The sequence below is a fragment of the Mustela nigripes genome, chromosome 13, assembly GCF_022355385.1.
Source record: "Mustela nigripes isolate SB6536 chromosome 13, MUSNIG.SB6536, whole genome shotgun sequence".
In the NCBI taxonomy this organism is placed as follows: domain Eukaryota; kingdom Metazoa; phylum Chordata; class Mammalia; order Carnivora; family Mustelidae; genus Mustela; species Mustela nigripes.
This window is the reverse complement of record NC_081569.1, coordinates 50,049,403-50,071,009: the sequence shown is the minus strand read 5'-3', so window position 1 is coordinate 50,071,009 and position 21,607 is coordinate 50,049,403. Positions and strand designations below refer to the sequence as shown.

At 36.7% G+C, this 21,607-nt stretch overlaps 1 protein-coding gene across 1 annotated transcript; it reads left to right on the top strand.

Annotated features, from left to right (window-relative positions):
* The first annotated feature begins 5,459 nt into the window (after positions 1-5,459).
* On the top strand, positions 5,460-6,440 carry LOC131998611 (olfactory receptor 11H7). The gene has a single exon (XM_059371101.1). It carries the CDS (start codon positions 5,496-5,498, stop codon positions 6,438-6,440), a length of 945 nt encoding a protein of 314 aa, XP_059227084.1. The 5' UTR covers positions 5,460-5,495.
* The last annotated feature ends 15,167 nt before the right edge of the window (positions 6,441-21,607 follow it).

Genomic DNA, 21,607 nt, shown 5'->3' with positions numbered 1-21,607 from the left:
GATGTTTTAGAGGGTATTATGCTAAGCAAAGTACGTCAGTCAGAGAAAGACAAATACCCTATGATTTCACTCATATGTAGAATTTAAGAAACAAAACAGATGAACACAGGGGAAGGGAAGGAAAAATAAAATAAAAACAGAGAGAGGTAAACCATAAGAGACTCTTAACTCTAGAAAACAAACTGAGGGCTGCTGAAGGGGTGGTGGGTGGGGAGATGGGGTAACTGTATGATGGGCATTAAGGAGGGCATGTGACATAATGAGCACTGGATGTTATACGCAACTGATGAATCACTAATATCTATTCTTGAAACTAATAATATACTTTATGTTTACTAAATTGAATTTAAATTAAAAATGGAGAAAAAATAAAGAAAAGCAGAATTTGTCACTTCTGACCTTAATTATTTATAAAAGCAATAAAAAACGGCTTCAGTAATTCATGTTCTGGATCATACTTAAGTAGAAGATACTTTTTTCCCACAGTTCCTTAGCAGTTCAAGTTCAGCTCACCAATGAAAAAGGCTAAATAAAATATTGTAAACATGCATACTTTTCTAAGTAATTACATTCTGTTATTATATGTATGTTATTTGTCTTTGATGTCTCTTCATTTGTTTAATCTTAGCTGGTGGAAAGAATGAAATGCATGCATACCTGGAGCCTTTCAATAGGTGCGTGATCTAAGTTCAGAAAATATTCTTTAAAAACAATGGACCAAAAGGCTGCAAAAAAATAAATAAATCCACCCAGTAAAAACATTTGCCATTGTGTAAAGCTGTCTTTCACACCAAAAACAAAGTAGGCTTTATACTTCCATTACATAAAGTACAAACTCTTCCTCCATTCAAATCCCTAATTTACAACACTGCCCATTCAGTCCCTAACCCTTGAACTTCACAATAATCCAGGATCTATAAAGAACTCCTCAAACTCAACACACACAAAACAGACAATCATATCAAAAAATGGGCAGAAGATATGAACAGACACTTCTCCAATCAAGACATACAAATGGCTATCAGACACATGAAAAAATGTTCATTATACTAGCCATCAGGGAGATTCAAATTAAAACCACATTGAGATACCACCTTACACCAGTTAGAATGGCCAAAATAAGCAAGACAGGAAACAACATGTGTTGGAGAGGATGTGGAGAAAGGGGAACCCTCTTACACTGTTGGTGGGAATGCAAGTTGGTGCAGCCACTTTGGAAAACAGTGTGGAGATTCCTCAAGAAATTAAAAATAGAGGGGTGCCTGGGTGGCTCAGTGGGCTAAAGCCTCTGCTTTCAGCTTGGGTCTTGATCCCAGGACCCTGGGATCATGACCCACATCTAGCTCTCTGCTCCGTGGGGAGTCTGCTTCCTCCTCTCTCTCCGCCTTGCCTCTCTGCCCACTTGGGATCTCTCTCTGTCAAATAAATAAATAAAATCTTTAAAAAAAAAAAAGAAATTAAAAATAGAGCTTCCCTATGACCCTGCAATTGCACTACTGGGGATTTACTCCAAAAATACAGATGTAGTGAAAAGAAGGGCCATCTGTACCCCAATGTTTATAGCAGCAATGGCCACGGTCGCCAAACTGTGGAAAGAACCAAGATGCCCTTCAATGGACGAATGGATAAGGAAGATGTGGTCCATATACACTATGGAGTATTATGCCTCCATCAGCAAGGATGAATACCCAACTTTAGTAGCAACATGGACGGGACTGGAAGAGATTATGCTGAGTAAAATAAGTCAAGCAGAGAGAGTTAATTATCATATGGCTTCATTTGTTTGTGAAGCATAACAAATAACATGGAGGACAAGGGGAGATGGAGAGAAGGGAGTTGAGGAAAATTGGAAGGAGAAATGAACCATGAGAGACTATAGACTCTGAAAAACAATCTGAGGGTTTCAAAGGGGCGGGGGGTGGTGCGGGGAGGTTGGGGGAACCAGGTGGTGGGTATTAGAGAGGGCACGAATTGCATGGAGCACTAGGTGTGGTGCAAAAACCATGAATACTGTTACACTAAAAAATAAATAAATAAATAAATTTTAAAAATTAAAAAATAATAATAATCAATCTATATGTTCTCCCAACTGCACATCTTTATTCATAGCTTTCCCAAATCAACTGTGACAATACCACTTGTAATATGCAATAATAATGTCAAACATATTTTTTTTTAATTTTTTTTATTTTTATAAACATATATTTTTATCCCCAGGGGTACAGGTCTGTGAATCACCAGGTTTACACACTTCACAGCACTCACCAAATCACATACCCTCCCCAATGTCCATAATCCCACCCCCTTCTCCCAAACCCCCTCCCCCCGGCAACCCTCAGTTTGGGAGACAAACCATAAGTGACTCTTAATGTCAAACATATTTTTATGCCTCTTAGGAAGCTATAGGACAAAGTCTCAGTCAGAAAATTACTAAGAGAAAATTATACCAAGAACAAATTCCATCTTTGTGCCCAAACACCATGTTGAAAAGGAAAGCCATTAGCTGAAAGGCCAATCTTCTTAAAATCAAAGTATATCCTTTTAGTTATGGCCATGCTGGAAATGAAATTAGGTGTTCCAGGAAGATAGGCTTGCTTGTTCTAGGTGATTAAATATTCTCATAAAGCATTTCTCAAACCTTTTTAACACCAAAGAGTTTTTGGCAGAGAACATGGGGCATTTGGGGGCAATATTCCTTTTAAAGTCAAAGTTTTATCTTAAAAATAATCACTAATTACACTTTCTGTTCCATGTACATATTTGGTGTAATACAAAATAATTTTCTCTAAGTGAAACTGTCCCTTCAGGAAGACATCTAATTAGGGGCTGTGTGTATCCCATGGCACAGAATCACATACTCTGTTTGAGAAGCACAAACTTGAGATTATGAGGTCTCCAGAGAGGCAATGTAGCACATTACCTACTAGTCACTTTAGGCCAACTTATCAGAAATACTAATGAAATCCCCGGGCAAGAAGAAAGAAGGTCCCTAGGGAAAGGAATGGAAAGTTTAGGATCATATGAAAACATACCTCGGAATTCTCAACAATGGCTAAACTGACACATAAATTAAAACTAGTACATAGCTTTAGCACACTCTGTTGTAAATAGGCCACTAGAATCTTACAGTGCAAGGGAAAAGAAATAAGTCATGCAAAAAACTCTCACACAGGGCTTCCACATCAAGGGCAGTGAATGAGAGAATCTTTGTGACCTCCCTATGAACTCTCCCCAGGACCTGGGAAAGCTTCCCAGTATATAGGAAACATCATCTCTGATGGACTATTATGCACCACAGGTAGGCCTATTCACCTCTTTCACATTTGTTCATTGAATATGCTCAAGAGACTGAGTATCAAGGAATATTGGTTACTCACAATTCAAAGAGATGAAATTTTCAGAGTATTTAGATCATCCTGGAACTTCCCCCAGATTAGTGCACTAAATGGTGCCAAAGTCATCCAAAGATCTTTCCCTTCTCAGGAAGTGGCTGGAATACCACAAGTGATGTTATTTACATAGATATTTTGAACAAAACAGTATGGAACTAGTTCCACCCACTGGGACCAAAATCAAGAGAAAACAGGGATTTGTTTTGTTTTGGTCTTCTCTCAGCTCTCCCCTCTTTGTCCATTCCATTACTCATCTCCATCTTCAGAAGAGGTGGCATTAAAAAAAATTTTTTTAAGGACAAAATCAAATCAGTGTATATAATGAGTAAGATTCACTGAGAATTTAATGGTGAATATATTAGGAATTGCCTCATAATCATGTTGAAAATTATTTGTGAAATTTATTTACCATGCTTTTCCTATAGCTAATAGTTATTCTGTGAGGTCTTTTTTTTTTTTTTTTTTAAGAGTAGTCTATAGCTCAAATACATAGACCTAAGTCTTACATATTTAGATTTTTAGTCAAAGTCTGTGAATCTGATTCAAGTTATTGTTGTTATTGTTCCAGGTAGTAAGTGGATGCTCGCTGCATCATTGCTTTCTTGTCTTGTTGAGAAGAGAGTTCTCTTGCTTGGAAATTCAGAGTTCCCATAGTGGGGAACCATTTCTTTCTTGCACAATGATGTGTTCTATGGAACCCTGAACCAAAACAATGATCAATGCAGTTTAGTTTACTTCTTCATAATCATCCTAGTTCAAAAAATTAAAAAGAATTTATCCCCATCTTTCAACGTCGTTCTCTTGGTTTCTTGTCCTCAAGACTATAATGTTCTTGACTTAACCAGTCCAGTAGGAAGGTTATGTTTGCTTCTAGATGAATAGGTTAATAGTTCACTTTATGCATTATTCATTTAGTGAAACTGCAACAACTGCTTCATTATAAGTACATTTATATTACTTAATATAACCTCACTAAATAGAAGGATTTTTTCCATTTGATTATGTTCAGTGAGTACTATAAATATTCTGTACACACCACTTCTATCAAAACTGTTTTTAAGGAAAATTTTAAGGAAATATCTTGTTAAAAATTTTCTGAAATCTACCATTGTACTCTTTTCTGAGTTGTATTTGATTCTTAAAAAGACATCTTTGAAAAAAAAAAAAGACATCTTTGGTGATGATGTTATAAAGGGAATAAGGGCAAGTCTTGTTTTCTATCAGAATTGGGAGTATTGTAACCTAAAGTAAAATCTTCCAAACAGTGAACTTGAAGAAAGATTTGTGACAGCAATGAGAAGAACTTTAGAAGACAATCTCCTGGTGATTTTCATTTTCTTCCCCAATATGCTGTCAATGTTATATTGATTTTTAATGAGATATTTTAAATGGACATGAAACATGATAAATTATCGTGTGAAATTAATCATTAGGTGAATTATAGTGACTTTACATGGCTAAAAACAAAGGATTAAATACAAAATTGTAAATGAGCTTTAGTGCAATGTAAACATCTTTAAGAAATAGTAGTAAGAGTTTACTATCTGGATATCTTTGTTGATTTTCTTCCAGCATCATGAAAAGGTGAGAGAAAATAAATGTAATGGAAACAGCTCAAGAAAATCGTGGGGGAGGTTGACAGGGAGAGAAACTGTAATAATGTGAAAGTTTAAACCATTCAAATCTATAGAATGTGTCAAATACACACCTATTTTTAAATGATAGCATATGTGTACTCACATTTTGAAGTGAACTGCACTGTTATATATGAACAACTTTATGAACAATATGAAAAAAAATTAAATATAAAACAAACCCTTTTTGCCTCTAACTCAAGTATTTCTTTCTACCAAAAGAAATGTGAAATTTAACTGATTGTGCCCACTGACAAATAGTTCAAGCAGCCTAGAATTGTACATTTACAAAGAATCAGGACGAAATAGCTCACTCAGAACAGAGCAGGATTTATTCAAGACTTGTTTTAGGATTTTTAATACATTTGTCTGATCATTCAAATTGCCTGTCCTAAGAAAAGTTTCAAAGGTTTCAGTAGCAAAGTGACTTACCACTATCTATCTGTCTTCTCTCCACAGTCTGGAGACCATGAATAAGTCAGGGATATCTACTGTGACAGAGTTTATCTTGTTGGGCTTTCCTGGTCCCTGGAACATACAGATCACCCTTTTCTCAATGATTTTGTTAATCTATATCTTGACTCTAACTGGGAATACAGCCATCATTTGTGCAGTGAGATGGGACCATCGGCTCCATACCCCTATGTATGTGCTCCTGGCCAACTTCTCCTTCCTAGAAATCTGGTATGTGACTTGCACAGTCCCCAACATGTTGGTCAATTTTCTTTCCAAAACCAAGACCATATCATTCTCTGGTTGTTTCACTCAATTCTACTTCTTCTTTTCACTGGGCACAACTGAGTGCGTCTTCCTCTGTGTCATGGCCTATGATCGGTACCTGGCCATCTGCCATCCATTGCACTATCCCTCCATTATGACTGGGCAGCTCTGTGTCACTCTGGTGTCTCTTTGTTGGCTCATTGGTTTCCTTGGACATGCAATTACTATTTTCTTCATTTCTCAACTACCCTTTTGTGGTCCCAACATTATTGATCACTTTCTGTGTGATGTGGACCCACTGATGGCATTGTCCTGTGCCCCTGCACCCATCATAGAGCATGTATTCCATTCTGTGAGCTCTCTTATCATCATTACCACCATTTGGTACATTCTTGGGTCCTATGCCCTGGTGCTCAGAGCTGTCCTTAAGGTTCCTTCTTCAGCTGGGCGGCAAAAAGCCTTCTCTACCTGCGTATCCCATTTAGTTGTAGTGTCTTTGTTCTATGGAACCATAATGGTGATGTATGTGAGTCCCACATCTGGCGACTCAGTTGCTATGCATAAGATCATCACACTGATATACTCTGTAGTGACACCAGTCTTAAACCCCATCATCTATAGCCTACGCAACAAGGACATGAAATTTGCCCTCCGTCAGGTCATTTGTGGAATGAAAATAATCCAACCTTTGTGAAAAGGTTTTGTCAAAAACAGTGATTCATTTTCTGAAAGTCAAACAGTAATCCTCTTCTTTCAACCCAAATGGACTTGGCTGCATTCATAACCATGATGGTCCTGTGTTGCAAGGCAAAATTCATTATGTTTTTTACTGTATTTTGATGCACTTATAGTTTCACAAATGTGTTTCCATGGAAAGAGATTTCCTCCCCTTACAGAGAAAAAAATAGCTCTTAAAAATCTTAATATTTATTTCCAGGAAAGTTTAGACTTTTTCAGTATGCAATTTCTGTCCATACAACTTTGTTAAAAGATATTAATAATGTTGGTAATTTACTTATATGGCTGTCTAATGTTTTGCCAAAAAGACACATAACACATAAAATGCCTTTTGTCCTGGATTTTTGGCAGAATATTCTGGTTTCCCTCCAGATCATACAAATCTTTCACCTTTTATTGGATTTTGGCAGACACCCCACACATCAATATTGGTACAATATTGGTTCACTATTGATAACTTCGGTTTCACAGTTCTTACTCATTACCCTCATCAACTGTATACAAGGGGAGACTGGAAGTTTGGTAATAATCCATGAGGAAAAATATATTTGGTGAGTTGTTAGTATGTAATTACCACAAAGAAAATGGGCCATAGCAGAAGCAAACTGAATTCCCACCTGTAACAGAGCAAATATAGAATACTCACCTTTAGCCTAGTTAGGGCTTATAGAAAGTAACAATCTTAGACCATCTTGAAAGGGATTTCACCCAAAAGCACTACTTGGAGAATAAAACAACCCCAAAAGTGAGTCTATATGGTATACATCACCAGAATCCAGGGATGAAAGAAGTCCTAAGTAGTCAATCAATGAAGCATTACCTATACCATAGAACTACAGTTTAGAGAGCACCCCACACCACCACCAAAAAAAGCACTCCATGAGAGAAAAATCAACATACAAATTTCTGTCAAATAATAGGGCAACAATATCAGTCAAGGAAAAACTTTTCACCTTTACTTTTCTCCTACCTGGAACCTAGAGTAAACAAAGGCAGAGTAGTCATGTGGGAGAAGAGGAGTAAAAAGGCAGAGGAAAAGAAGTACATCAAGCCTGAGTCAGACCCAGTCTTGAGGAATAAGTTTTAATTTGGATTTAAAAAAATTAAAATTTTGGCTTTAGACCCTCCAGATCTGGATAAAGAAGACCCTATATTAATGCTAAAGATAATCAGAAAACTACCACATTGGCCCAAGGTATTATCCACAGATGGAGAAAATTGAACATCAGAAAATATTTGAAGTAGAAGTGGTGAGAAAAATTAAAATTCCTTTGTATTTATACCCTACCAAGTCTAAAACAAGCAATTAAATAAAGTAAAAAATATTTTTTAAAATGCTATAGCCTAAAAAGAAAACCGTCACCTGAAGACCAAAAGATATCTCTCTGAAAGTGTTATTGTGCAATTGGATAGGACTATACTTCAAGGTAAGTAGAGGGATTGAAAAAAGGTGGGAAAAGAATCATAAAATTTACTTGGGAGGCTACTAAGGACAAGTTTGAACTATCTACTACAGTTTTGTCTTAATTCAGCACTAATATTTTAGTTATTCAACTGAACTCATTACCTAAAGAAGGAACAAAAAGTATTTTGTATAAAATAGCTCACACGTACCTTACTACTGCAATGTATTAGAGGTTGACTATGTAGCTATACTTGTCAAACACCTATTCTTTGGTTAAGATTTGATTCAGACAACACTTCCACTAGAAAGCCTTCCAAACATCTTCAGGCTCTGCTATGTGTCCTTCATAATGCATCTAAAATACACTAAAAAATAAAATAAATTTCATCATTGTACTTACATTTTTTGAGGTGAGTCTATTATGTGTCTGTCTCTTCCTCCAGAGTGGAAGCCCTTTGAGGATGAGGAGAGGATCTTATCTTTTCATTCCCAGCATGTTACAGGATAATTGACAGACTTCAGTAAGTGTGTAAAGAAAGGAAGAGTTTGGGGGTTTGTTTTGTTGTTATTGTTGTTGTTTGTTTTGTTGTTTTTTAGAGAGAAAGAAAGCATGGTGGGAGGGACAAATGGAGAAAAAGTCACAAGTAGACTCTATGCTCAGTAGGGCTCCATCTCACAACACTAAGATCATTACCTGAGCCAAAACCAAGACTTGGATGCACCCAAGACAGGCACCCCAGAAAAGAAGAGTTTTTAGAATTGGATGAGTGAGTTAGTTCTTAAATCAGTCCTCACTAGTATTAAATATATTTTAGTCACAAAACCATTAACTGATTATTTACATTTTTTAACATTTAAGGAACTTATCTATTTTTAAAAAGCGAAGTGTGTAAACCTGGTGATTCACAGACCTGTACCCCTGGGGATAAAAATATATGTTTATAAAAATAAAAAATTTAAAAAAAAAAATAAAAAAAAAAAAAAGCAAATGCACATACTTATAATGGTTTTGATGTCTTTAAAATGATTACATTATACAGACTATGTCATAGTTGCTATTCTAAAATTTTTTAATTTTCTATGCAGGTACAATATAAATAAATATGCCTTGTTTTTTTAAGATTTTATTTATTTATTTGATAGAGATGACAAGTAGGCAGAGAGGCGGCAGAGAGGCAGGAGAGAGACAGGCAGAGAGACAGGAGGAAGCAGGCTCTCCACGGAGCAGAGAGCCCGATGCGGGGCTCTATCCCAGGACCCTGGGATCATGACCTGAGCCGAAGGCAGAGGCTTTAACCCACTGAGCCACCCAGGCGCCCCTCATTTTAATATTGTCTTCTTGTAGTATAAAATGGTAATAATTACTTTATATAATTAGCAATAATTAGTAATAATATAATTAGTATATTATAATTAGTATATTAGTACTATATTATATAGTACTATATTATATTATAATATATACTATATTATATATATTAGTACTATATTATATAGTTATATAGTATATTAGTATACTAATATATTAATATATTAGTACATTATAATAATTAGTATTATCATAATATGATTAGTATATTAGTACTATATTATATAGTACTATATTATATTATAATATACTATATTATATAATTATATAGTATATTAGTACTATATTAGTACTAATAATATAATTAGTAATAATAGCAATAATTACTTTATATGTAAATGGTCTAAATGCTCCAATCAAAAGACGCAGGGTGGCAGAAAGGATAAAAAAAAAAAAGGCCCAATCTATGTGCTGTTTATAAGAGTCCAAAGACACATACAGACAGAAAATGAAGGAATGGAAAAACATTTACCTTGGAAATGGAAGAAAGAAAAAAATAGGAATAATTATATCACACAAAACAGACTTTAAAACAAAGACTTAACAAGAGACGAAGAAGGGGATTACATAGAAGGATTAATCCAACAACAGGATATAACAACTGTAAATATATATATATATATATATATATATATATATATACCCCCAACATTAAGACACTTAAATACATAAAGCAAATATGAAGAAAAATAAAAGGAGAAACTAATGATAAAATCTTCTATTATTAGAGTATTATTAATACTCCACTTACATCAATGGATAGATCATCTAGGCAGAAAATCAATAAGGACACATGATTCCCTTCATATAAAAGTTCAAACTCAGGCAAATGTCATCCGTGGTGATAGAAAATAATGGTTATCTTTTGCGGGGTGGGGAAGAATGCAGAAGGGAACATTCTGGGATGCTGGACATGATCTATACTTTGAACTAGATGGTGATTAAAAATTTACTGAGCTACAAAAAAAGAAAATCAATAAGGAAACAATGCCTTTGAATGACACATTAGACAAGATGGACATAAGAGATATATACAGAACATACTATCCCAAAACAATAGAATACATTTTTTTCAAGTGCACATGGGGCATTCTCCAAAATAACTCAGGTGTTGGGCCACAAAAAAGTCTCAATAAATTCAAAAAGACTTAAATCATTTCATGCATCTTTTCCAACCACAATGGTATGAAACTAGAATTCAATCATAGGAAAATATAAGAAAAGAACACAAATACATGGAGGCTGAATATCATGCTCCTAAACAATGAATGGGTAAACCAAGAAATCAAAAAGGAAATAAGAAAATTCATGGAGACAAATGGAAATGAAAACAATGGTCCAAAATCTTTGGGATGCAGGCAAAAACTCATCTAAGGAAAGAGATTTAGCAATGCAGGCAATACAACAAGAAGGGTACCAAATAAGCAACATAACCTTACACCTAAAGGAGTTGGAAAAAGAAGAACAAAGCCCAAGGCCAGCAGAAGGAAGGAAATAATAAATATTGGAGCAGAAATAATTGATATAGAGACTAAAAAAACAATAGAACAGATTGATAAAAACTGAAGCAAGTTCTTTGAAAAGGCCAATAAAATTTAGAGATCTTTAGCCAGATCCATCAAAAAGATAGGACTGAAATAAATAAAATTAGAAAGGAACAAGAAGAAATAATGATTGACACCACAGAAATACAAAAGATGATAAGAGATTATTACAAAAAAAAATTATATGCCAACAAATTGGACAACCTAGAAGAAATGGATAAATTCCTAGAACCATACGACTTTCCAAAACTGACTCGGGAGGAAATTGAAAATTAGAACAGACCAATTACTACCAATGAATAAAAAAAAAAAAAAACCTCCCAACAAACAAAAGTCCAGGATCAGACAGCTTCACAAGTGAATTCTAGTAAACATTTAAAGAGTTAATACCTATTGTTCTCAAACTGTTGTGAAATATAGAAGAATAAGTAGAGCTTCTAAATACATTCTATGAGGCCCCATAACTGTTACACCAAAACCAGATAAAGACACACACAAAAAACAAAACTGGTTGAATATCTCTGATAAACATAGATGTAAATATCCTCAATAAAGTATTAGCAAACTTAATCCAACAACACATTTAAAAAAAAAAATCACTCACCAACAGGAAGCGCAAGATGGTGGAGTAGGAGACCTAAATGTTGTCATCCCAGGAATTCAGTTAAATAATTATCAAATTATCATTATGTATTAGAATTATCATTCTGCACACCTATGAACTCAACAGGAGATCAAAGTACAAAAGAGCAGCAATTCTATGAGCAGAAAAGTGACCACTTTCTGAAAGGTAGGATGTATGGAGATGTGAATCTGAGGTGATAAATGGAAAGAAAGACCATAGGGAGAGAGGCCAGACCATAGCAAGCTGTAGAACAATGGAGCACAAACTCAGAAATTTTAGAAGTCTGCTCCACTGAGGGATGTCACTCCAGAGGCTAAGCAGGGGTTGGAGCCCTCGCTGGGACAGTGTGGTCTCAGGATGCTTGGTGGCACAGAAAGATTGGGGGTGCCTGAGTGTGGCAGAGCTTCCAGGTATCAGAAGGGGAAGCCAGTTGCAAAGATGGAGCCAAGGAGTGGATTCACAGCTTGGGGTTGCTATAAACCATGATCCGAGGCAAAGTTGGGCCATTACTCTTCAAGCAGGGATCCCACAAGTGACAGATCTAAGAGACTCCCTCAATCTTCCTCTAGGAGGAGTGGTGTAGGAGTGTGCTGCAGGAATCTGCTGGGTTTGGAGACTCCAAATGGAGCTGTGTGCCAGAGATAGAAATGCTCGGTCACAGTCTGGGTGAGCATAGAGTACTGCCGGAGACCAGGGAAACAGGAGGACAGACTGCTTTCCTCTGAGGGTGCACTGAGGAGTAGGGTACCGAGTTCTCGGATCCTCCAGGTGGGAGACTGAGAGGCCGCCATTTTCATTCCCATCTTCCAAAGCTGTACAGAAGGCATTCAGGGAACAAAAGCTACCCCTAGCAAACCCAAGCAGATTGCTTAGCCTGGCCCCTGACAAGGGTGGTACAACTCCACCTTGGGCAAACACATTTGAGAATCACTGCAACAGGCCCCTCCCTGAGAAGGTCAGCAAGAACCTTCAGCTAAGACCAAGTTTACTGATGAAACAGAACTGCAAAACACCAGTGCTAGGGTAATAAAGCACTTAGAATTCATGGGCTTTTTTCCCATGATTCTTTAGTCTTTCAGAGTTAATTTTTTTTTTAAGATTTTATTTATTTATTTGACGGAAAGAGGGATCACAAATAGGCAGAGAGGCAGGTGGGGGGCGGGGAGTAGGCTCCCTGCTGAGCAGAGAGCCCAATGCGGGACTTAATCCCAGGACCCTGGGATCATGACCTGAGCTGAAGGCAGAGGCTTAACCACTGAGCCACACAGGTGACCCTCAGAGTTAATTTTTAATTTTCTTCATTTCTTTATTTTTCTCCTATTTTTTAATTTTTCTTCTATCATTTTTCAACTACCATCTTATCAATTTCTTTTAAAATCTATTTCATTTTCATTTTTACCATTATATTCTATCCCTTTGTTGTATTTAACCTTATGTTGTGTGGTGTGTGTGTGTGTGTATATGTGTGTGTGTGTGTGTGTGTGTGTATGTTTTTCTTTCTTTAAAATTTTGGGAGGCACTTTCTTCTAAAAGGCCAAAATATAACCAAAATCTAGAGTGTGGCACTGTTCTATTCATTGGCTTGATCATATTCATATTTTTTTCCCTTTCTTTCCCCCCAGTTTTGGGACTCTTCTGTTTTGTTTAGTGTGTATTTTTCTGCGGTCATTGTTCCCTTTTAGCATTTTGTTCTCTTATTCATCTATTCTTCTCTGGACAAATAACAAAATGGAAAAACTCACCTCAAAAGAAAGAACCCGAGGCAATACCAACTGCCAGGGACCTAATTACTACAGACATTAGTAGAATGTCAGAACTAGAGTTCAGAATGATGATTATAAAGATACTAGCTGGACTCAAAAAAATAGAATATACTAGAGAATCCCTTTCTGGAGAAAAAAAAGAACTGAAATCTAACCAAGTCAAAATCAAAAAGGCTATTAATGAGTTGCAATTAAAAAAAAAATGGAGGCTCTACTTTGGAAAAGTGTGTGGAGATTTTTTAAGAAATTAAATATAGAGCTTCCCTATGAGCCTGCAATTGCACTACTGGGGATTTACCCCAAAGATACAGATGTAGTGAAAAGAAGGGCCATCTGTACTCCAATGTTTATAGCAGCAATGGCCACGGTCGCCAAACTGTGGAAAGAACCAAGATGCCCTTCAACAGATGCATGGATAAGGAAGATGTGGTCCATATACACTATGGAGTATTATGCCTCCATCAGTAAGGATGAATACCCACCTTTTGTACCAACATGGACAGGACTGGAAGAGATTACGCTGAGTGAAATAAGTCAAGCAGAGAAAGTCAATTATCATATGGTTTCACTTACTTGTGGAGCATAACAAATAACATGGAGGACATAGGGAGATGAAGAGGAAAAGGGAGTTGAGGGTAATTGGAAGGAGAGATGAACCATGAGAGACTATGGACTCTGAAAAACAATCTGAGGGTTTTGAAGGGGCGGGGGGGGCAGGTTGGAGAGCCAGGGCACATATTGCATGGATCACTGGGTGTGGTGCATAAACAATGAATTGTGTTATGCATAAAAGAAATTTAAAAAAAAATAAAAATTTTTAAAAATGGAGGTTTTCATTCAGCATAATCTCTTCTAGTCCTGTCCATGTTGCTAAACAATGAATACTGTTATGCTGAAAAGAAACTTAAATTTTTTTTTAAAAAATGGAGGTTTTTACTAGGATAAATGGGGTTAGGATAAATGAGGCAGAAGAGAGAATTAGTGATATAGAAGACTAAATGATTGAGAAAAAAGAAGCTGAGAAAAAAAGAGATAAAGAACTACTGGATCACAAAGAGAGAACTCAAGAGATAAGTGACTCCATAAAACAAAATAATATTAGAATAACTGGGATCCCAGAAGAAGAAAGAGAGAGGGGGAAGAAGTTCTATTGGAGCAAATTATCATGGAGAAATTACCTAATTTTGGGAAAGGAAACAGGCATCATTATCCAGGAGGCACAGAGAACCCCAATTAAAATCAATAAAAATAGGTCCGCACCCTGTCATCTAATAATAAAACTTAGAAATCTGAGACAAAGAGAAAATCCTGAAAGCATCTCGGGACAAGAGATCTGTAACCTACAATGGTAGAAATAATAGATTGGCAGTAGACCTATCCACAGAGACCTGGTAGACCAGAAAGGACTGGAAAGATATATTCAGAGCACTAAATGAGAAAAATGTGCAGCAAGATTACTATATCCAGCTAAGTTTTCATTGAAAATAGAAGGAGATAGAAAAAGCTTCCAGGACAAAGAAATATTAAAAGATTTTGCAAACACCAAACCAGTCCTACAGGAAATACTGAAAAGGGTCCTCTAAGCAAAGAGAGAGCCTAAAAGTAGTACATCAGAAAGGAACAGAGACAATATATATTAAGAGTCACTTTACAGGCACCACAATGGCACTAAATTCATATCTCTCAATAATTACCTTGAATGTAAATGGGCTAAATGCCCCAATTAAAAGACACAGCATATCAGAATGGATAAAAAAAAAAAACATAAATATACTGTCTACAAGAAACTCAGTTTAGACCCAAAGACACCTCCAGATTTAAAGTGAGGGGGTGGAAAACAATTTACCATTCTAGTGAACATCAAAAGAAAGCTTGGGTGGCAATCCTTATATCAGATCAATTAGATTTTAAGCCAAAGACTATAATAAGAGATGAGGAAGGACACTATATCATACTCAAAGGTTCTGTCCAACAAGAAGATCTAACAATTTTAAGTATCTATGCCTCTAACATAGGAGCACCCAATTATATAAACCAATTAATAACAAAATCAAAGAAACACATAAAAAATAATAAGAGTCAATTATCATATGGCTTCACTTATTTGTGAAGCATAACAAATAACATGGAGGACAAGGGGAGATGGAGAGGAGAAGGAAGTTGAGGGAAACTGGAAGGGGAGGTGAACCATGAGAGACTATGGACTCTGAAAAACAACCTGAGGGTTTTGAAGGGGCGGGGGGGGGGGGTTGGGGAGGTTGGGGGAACCAGGTGGTGGGTATTAGGGAGGGCACAGATTGCATGGAGCACTGGATGTGGTGCAAAAACAATGAATACTGTTACGTTGAAAAGAAATAAATAATTTAAAATAATAATAATGAATACTGCTTTTCTGAAAATAAAGAATTTAAATAAAAAAAGAAAAGAAATAAAAAATTTTAAATAATAATAATAATACAGTAATAGTAGCAACTTTACCACCCCCACCCTCACTGAAATGGACAGATCATCTAAGTGAAAGATCAACAAGGAAATAAAGACTTTAAATGACACACTGGACCAGATGGACATCACATATATGTTCAGAACATTCCATCCCAAAGCAACAGAATACGCATTCTTCTCTAGTGCACATGGAACATTCTCCAGAACAGATCACACCCTGGGTCACAAATCAGGTCTCAACTGGTACCAAAAGACTGGGATTATTCCCTGCATATTCTCACACCACAGTGCTCTAAAGCTAGAACTCAATCAAAGAGGAAAGTTGGAAAGAACTCAAATACATGGAGGCTAAAAAGCATCCTACTAAAGAATGAATGGGTCAACCAGGAAATTAAAGAAGAATTTTAAATAATCACGGAAACAAACAATAATGAAAACACCACTGTCCAAAATCTTTGGGACACAGCAAAGGCAAATCTGAGAGGAAAGTATATAGCAATACAAGCAATACATTCTTAAGAAGCAAGGTCTCAAGTACACAACCTAACCCTACACCTAAAGGACCTAGAGAAAGAAGAGCAAAGAAGGCCTAAACCCAGCAGGAGAAGAGAAATAAATGAAATAGAAACCAAAGAACAGTAGAACACATCAATGAAACTGGGAGCTGATCCTTTGAAAGAATTAATAAGATTGATAAACCCCTGGCCAGACTTATCAAAAAGAGAAAGGGCCCAAATTAATAAAATCATGAATGAAAGAGGAGCTATCACAACTAACACTAAAGAAATAGAAACAATTCTAAGAACATATAATGAGCAACTATATGCCAACAAATTAGCCAATCTGGAAGAAATGGATGCATCCATAGAAACATACAAACTACCAAAACCAAACCAGAAAGAAATAGAAAACCTGAACAGACCCATTTCCAGTAAAGAAATTGAAGCAGTCATCAAAATCTCCCAACAAGAGCCCAGGGCAGGACAGCTTCCAAGGGGAATTCTACCAAACATTCAGAGAATGTTTGTATTCTTCTGAATAATAACTCCTGAATGTTCTCCTAAAACTGTTCCAAAAAATAGAAATGGAAGGAAAACTTCCAAACTCTTTCTATGAGGCCAGCATTACCTTGATCCCAAAATCAAAGACCCCATCAAAAAGGAGAATTATAGACAAATATCCCTGATGGACATGGATACAAAAATTCTCACCAAAATACCAGCCAATAGGATCCAACAGTACATTAAAAGGATTATTTACCATGACCAAGTGGGATTTATTCCTGAGCTGCAAGTTTGGATCAACATTTGCAAATCAATCAGTGCAATATAATACATTAATAAAAGAAAGAACAAGAACTATATGATACTCTCAATAGATGCAGAAAAAGCATTTGACAAAGTATAGCATCCATGATCAAAATTCATCAGTGTAGGCATAGAGGATACATACCTCAATATCATCAAAGCCATCTATGAAAAACCCACAGCAAATATCATTCTCAATGGGGAAAACAGAGTTTTTCTGCTAAGGTAAGGAACACGGCACAGCTGTCCACTATCACCACTGCTACTAGGCATAACACTAGAAGACCTAGCTTCAGCAACCAGACAACAAAAAGAAACAAAAGGCATCCAAAATGACAAGTAAGAAGTCAAACTCACTCTTTGCAGATGATATGATTGTTTTTGAAGAAAACCCAAAACACTCCACCCCAAAACTGCTAGAACTCATACAAGAATTCAGGAAAGTGTCAGGATATAAAATCAATGCACAGATCCACATCACTCGGCATCAGGGAAATACAAATCAAAACCACAATGAGATACCACCTCACACCAGTTAGAATGGCTAAAATTAACAAGTCCAAAAATGACAGATGCTGGCAAGGATGCAGAGAAAGGGGAACTCTCCTACACTGTTGGTGGGAATACAAGCTGGTGCAACACTCTGGAAAACAGCATGGAGGTTCCTCAAAAAGTTGAAAATAAAGCTACCCTATGACCCAGAAATTGCACTACTGGGTATTTACCCTAAAGATACAAACGTAGTGATCCAAAGGGGCATGTGCACCCGAATGTATACAGCAGCAATGTCCACAATAGCCAAACTATGGAAGGAACCTATATGTCCAACAACAGATGAATGGATAAAGAAGATGTGGTATATATATACAATGGAATATTATGCAGCCATCAAAAAATGAAATCTTGCCATTTGCAATGACATGACTGGAATGAGAGGGTAATATGCTGGGCAAAATAAGTCAGTCAGAGAAAGACAATTATCATCTTCTCTCATTGATATGTGGAATTTAAGAAGAAAGACAGAGGGTCATAGTGGAAGGGAGGGAAAAATGAAATAAGATGAAACCAGAGAAGGAGACAAATCATAACAGACTTTTAATATTGGGAAACAAACTGAGGGTTGCTGAAGTGGAGGGCAGTGGGATGGATGGGGTGGCTGGGTGATGGACATCAAGGAGGGTATGTGCTATGGTAAGTGCTGAGAATTGTGTTAAGACTGAAGAATCACTGACCTGTCCCCCAAAACAAGTAATACATTCTATGTTAATTTTTTTTTTTAAAAAGACAAGAAATAAGTGTTGGCAAGGATGTGGAGAAAACCCTCATGCACTGTTGGTCAGATTGCAAAGTGGTGCAGCCACTGTGGATAACAAAATGGAGGTTCCTCAAAAAACTAAAAATATAGGGCACCTGGGTGGCTCAGTGGGTTAAAGCCTCTGCCTTCAGCTCGGGTCATGATCCCGGGGTCCTGGAATCGAGCCCCACATTGGGCTCTCTGCTCAGCAAGGAGCCTGCTTCCCTCTCTCTCCCTACTTGTGATCTCTGTCTGTCAAATAAGTGAATAAAATCTTTGAAAAAAAAAAACTAAAAATATAACTACCATATGATCCAGTAATTCTATTCCTGGGAATATACCCATAGGAAATGAAACAGTATCTCAAAGAGATGTCTGCATCCCCATGTTCATTGCAGGATTATTCACAATAGTCAGGACACAGAAGTATAGTATCCCTCAGTGAATGAATATATAAAGAAGGTGTAGTACACATTTATAATAGAATATTACTCAGCCATGAGAAAGAAGGAAATTCTGCCATTTGCAACAGCATAGATGAACCTTTGACAGCATTATGAAATAAGTCAGACAGAGAAAGACAAATACTGTCTGGTGTCACTTATACATGGAATCTATTTTTAAAAAAAGTTTCAAACTTGCAAAAACAGTAGAATGGTGGTTGTCTGGGGCTAGGGACAGTAGAGAAAATAGGGAGTTTGATAAAAGGGTACAAACCAACACACGTTGGTGGGAATCCAAGTTGGTGTAGCCAATTTGGACAACAGTGTGGAGATTCCTTAAGAAATTAAATATAGAGCTTCCCTATGACCCTTCAATTACACTACTGGCCATTTACCCCAAAGATACAGATGTAGCGAAAAGAAGGGCCATCTGTACCCCACTGTTCATGGCAGCAATGGCCACATTCGCCAAACTGTGGAAAGAACCAATATACCCTTCAACGGATGAATGGATAAGGAAGATGTGGTCCATATATACTATAGAGTATTATGCCTCCATCAGTAAGGATGAATACCCACCTTTTGTAGCAACATGGACGGGACTGGAAGAGATTATGATGAGTGAAATAAGCCAAGCAGAGAGAGTCAATTATCATATGGTTTCACTTATTTGTGGAGCATAAGAAATAACATGGAGGACATGGGGAGATGAAGAGGAGAAGGGAATTGAGGGAAATTGGAGGAGGGGGAGGGGTAAGGAGAGGAGTAAGAGTAAGGAGAGGAGGGGGAAGGGGAGATGAACCATGAGAGACTATGGACTCTAAAAAACAATCTGATGGTTATGAAGGGGTGGGAGGTGGGAGGTTGGGGGAGCCAGGTGGTGGGTATTATGGAGGGTACATATTGCATGGAGCACTGGGTGTGGTGCATAAACAATTAATTCTTTTACACTGAGATTAAATTTTTAAAATTTTTAAAAAGGGTACAAACTTCAGCTATAAGATGAATAAGGTTTGAGAATCTAAGGTATAGTGCAGTATATAATTGCTAAACTGTATTGTGCACTTGAAATTTACTGTAGTAGGATTTAAATGTACTCACAAAAAATAAGAAAGCTGTAAAGTGAGGTGATACTTATGTTTAACTAGGTGGAACGAATCCTTTCACCACACACAGATCAGATCACCATGACGTATACTTTAAATATCTTACACTTTTATTTGTCAATTGTTCCTCAATAACACTGAAATTTTGAAATTTTTTCCTTCCAAAAAACCCTCTGAGAACCAGAAAATCCCTGAAAGTATTTAGAAAGTACGTAGCTCCTAAGACCCACTTTTGTGTGAGATTATAGCAATGTACTCTGTGGAAGTTCCAAGTCACAACACCAGCACCACTCACTTTCTCCCTGGCATTTCAAAGAAATGTCATTTGCTCTGTCGAAAGTGTCTTGCCTAGAGTAAAATGTGCACTCAAGTCTCTCCCAGAGCACATCAGAGAGAGAGAGAGAGAGAGCAATACACTGCTAAAACCATGGTTGCTTAATCTGGACTCAGCAGGACCACAAATAAGACTGTCATTTTAAAAATGTGGGAGAAGACCTGGTCAAATGAATCAATGTAAGCATCAGAGGCAATTCAGAAGAGGTCCTCCATCAGGGAGTGGGGGGTCATGGAAATCTGGTGGTTACAACAAATGCTTCTGAAGTCCTCACCAGCAAGACAGTGGAATCCCGTGTGGACCTGCTGGTCTTGGGGGAACTTCCAGCTTTCCCTTTCTTTTTGTTAAGATCCACATTAAAAAAGAAGAGAAAATAAGCAATTTAATAACTGCTTTGGTCGGGGGGGGCGCTGGATGTCTAAGTTAAGTGTCTAACTCTTGATTTCAGCTCAGGTTATGATCTCAGGGTCGTGAGATCAAGCCCCATGTGGAGCTTGCATTTGATGTGGAGCCTGCATAAGATTCTCTCTCTCCCTCTGCCCTCCCCAAAATAATAATAAATAAAAATTAAATTAAATCAAGTTAAATTTTAAAAATCACTCACCATAATCAAGTAGAATTTTTTCTAGGGATGCAAGGATGGTTCAATATTTACAAATCAATCATTGTGATACATCATATTAATCACAGAAAGAAAAAAACATTGGATCATGATAAATGGACTCAGTAAATTCACAAGATACAAAATTAATACACAGATCTGCGGCATTTCCATACACAAATAATGGGGTAGCAGAAAGAGCAGTTAAAACAATCCTATTTAAAAGTGTACCAAATCTAAATAAATAAATAAATAAATAAAAGTGTACCAAAAGGAATAAAATACCCAAGAATAAACTTAACCAAGGAGGTAAAAGACCTGCACTCCTAAACTACAAAATGATTAAAGAAATTAATGATGATACAAACAAATGGGAAGATATTCCATGCTTATGTACTGGAAGAACCAATATTGTCAAAATGTCCACCCTATCCAAAACAATCTACAGATTCAAAGCAATTCCCATCAAAATACAAAAAAACATTTTTCACAGAATTAGAACACACAATACTAAAATTTGTATAAAACCACAAAATACCTCAACTAGCCAAAACAATCTTGAAAAGAACAAAGCTGGAGGTACCACAATTCCAGATTTCAGTATATCCTACAAAGCTGTAATTAAAACAGTATGGTACTGGCAGAAAAATAGACACATAACAGAACAGAATGGATTCCAGAAATAAAGCCACAATTTTATGGTCAATTAATCTATAACAAAAGAGGCAAGAATATATGATGGGGAAAAGACAGTATCTTCAACAAAGGATGTTTGGAAATCTAAACAACCAAGAGCAAAAGAACAAAATGGACGATTTTCTTACACTACACACAAAAATAAACTCAAAATGGATTAAAGACCTAAGTGTGAGATGGGAAAATATAAA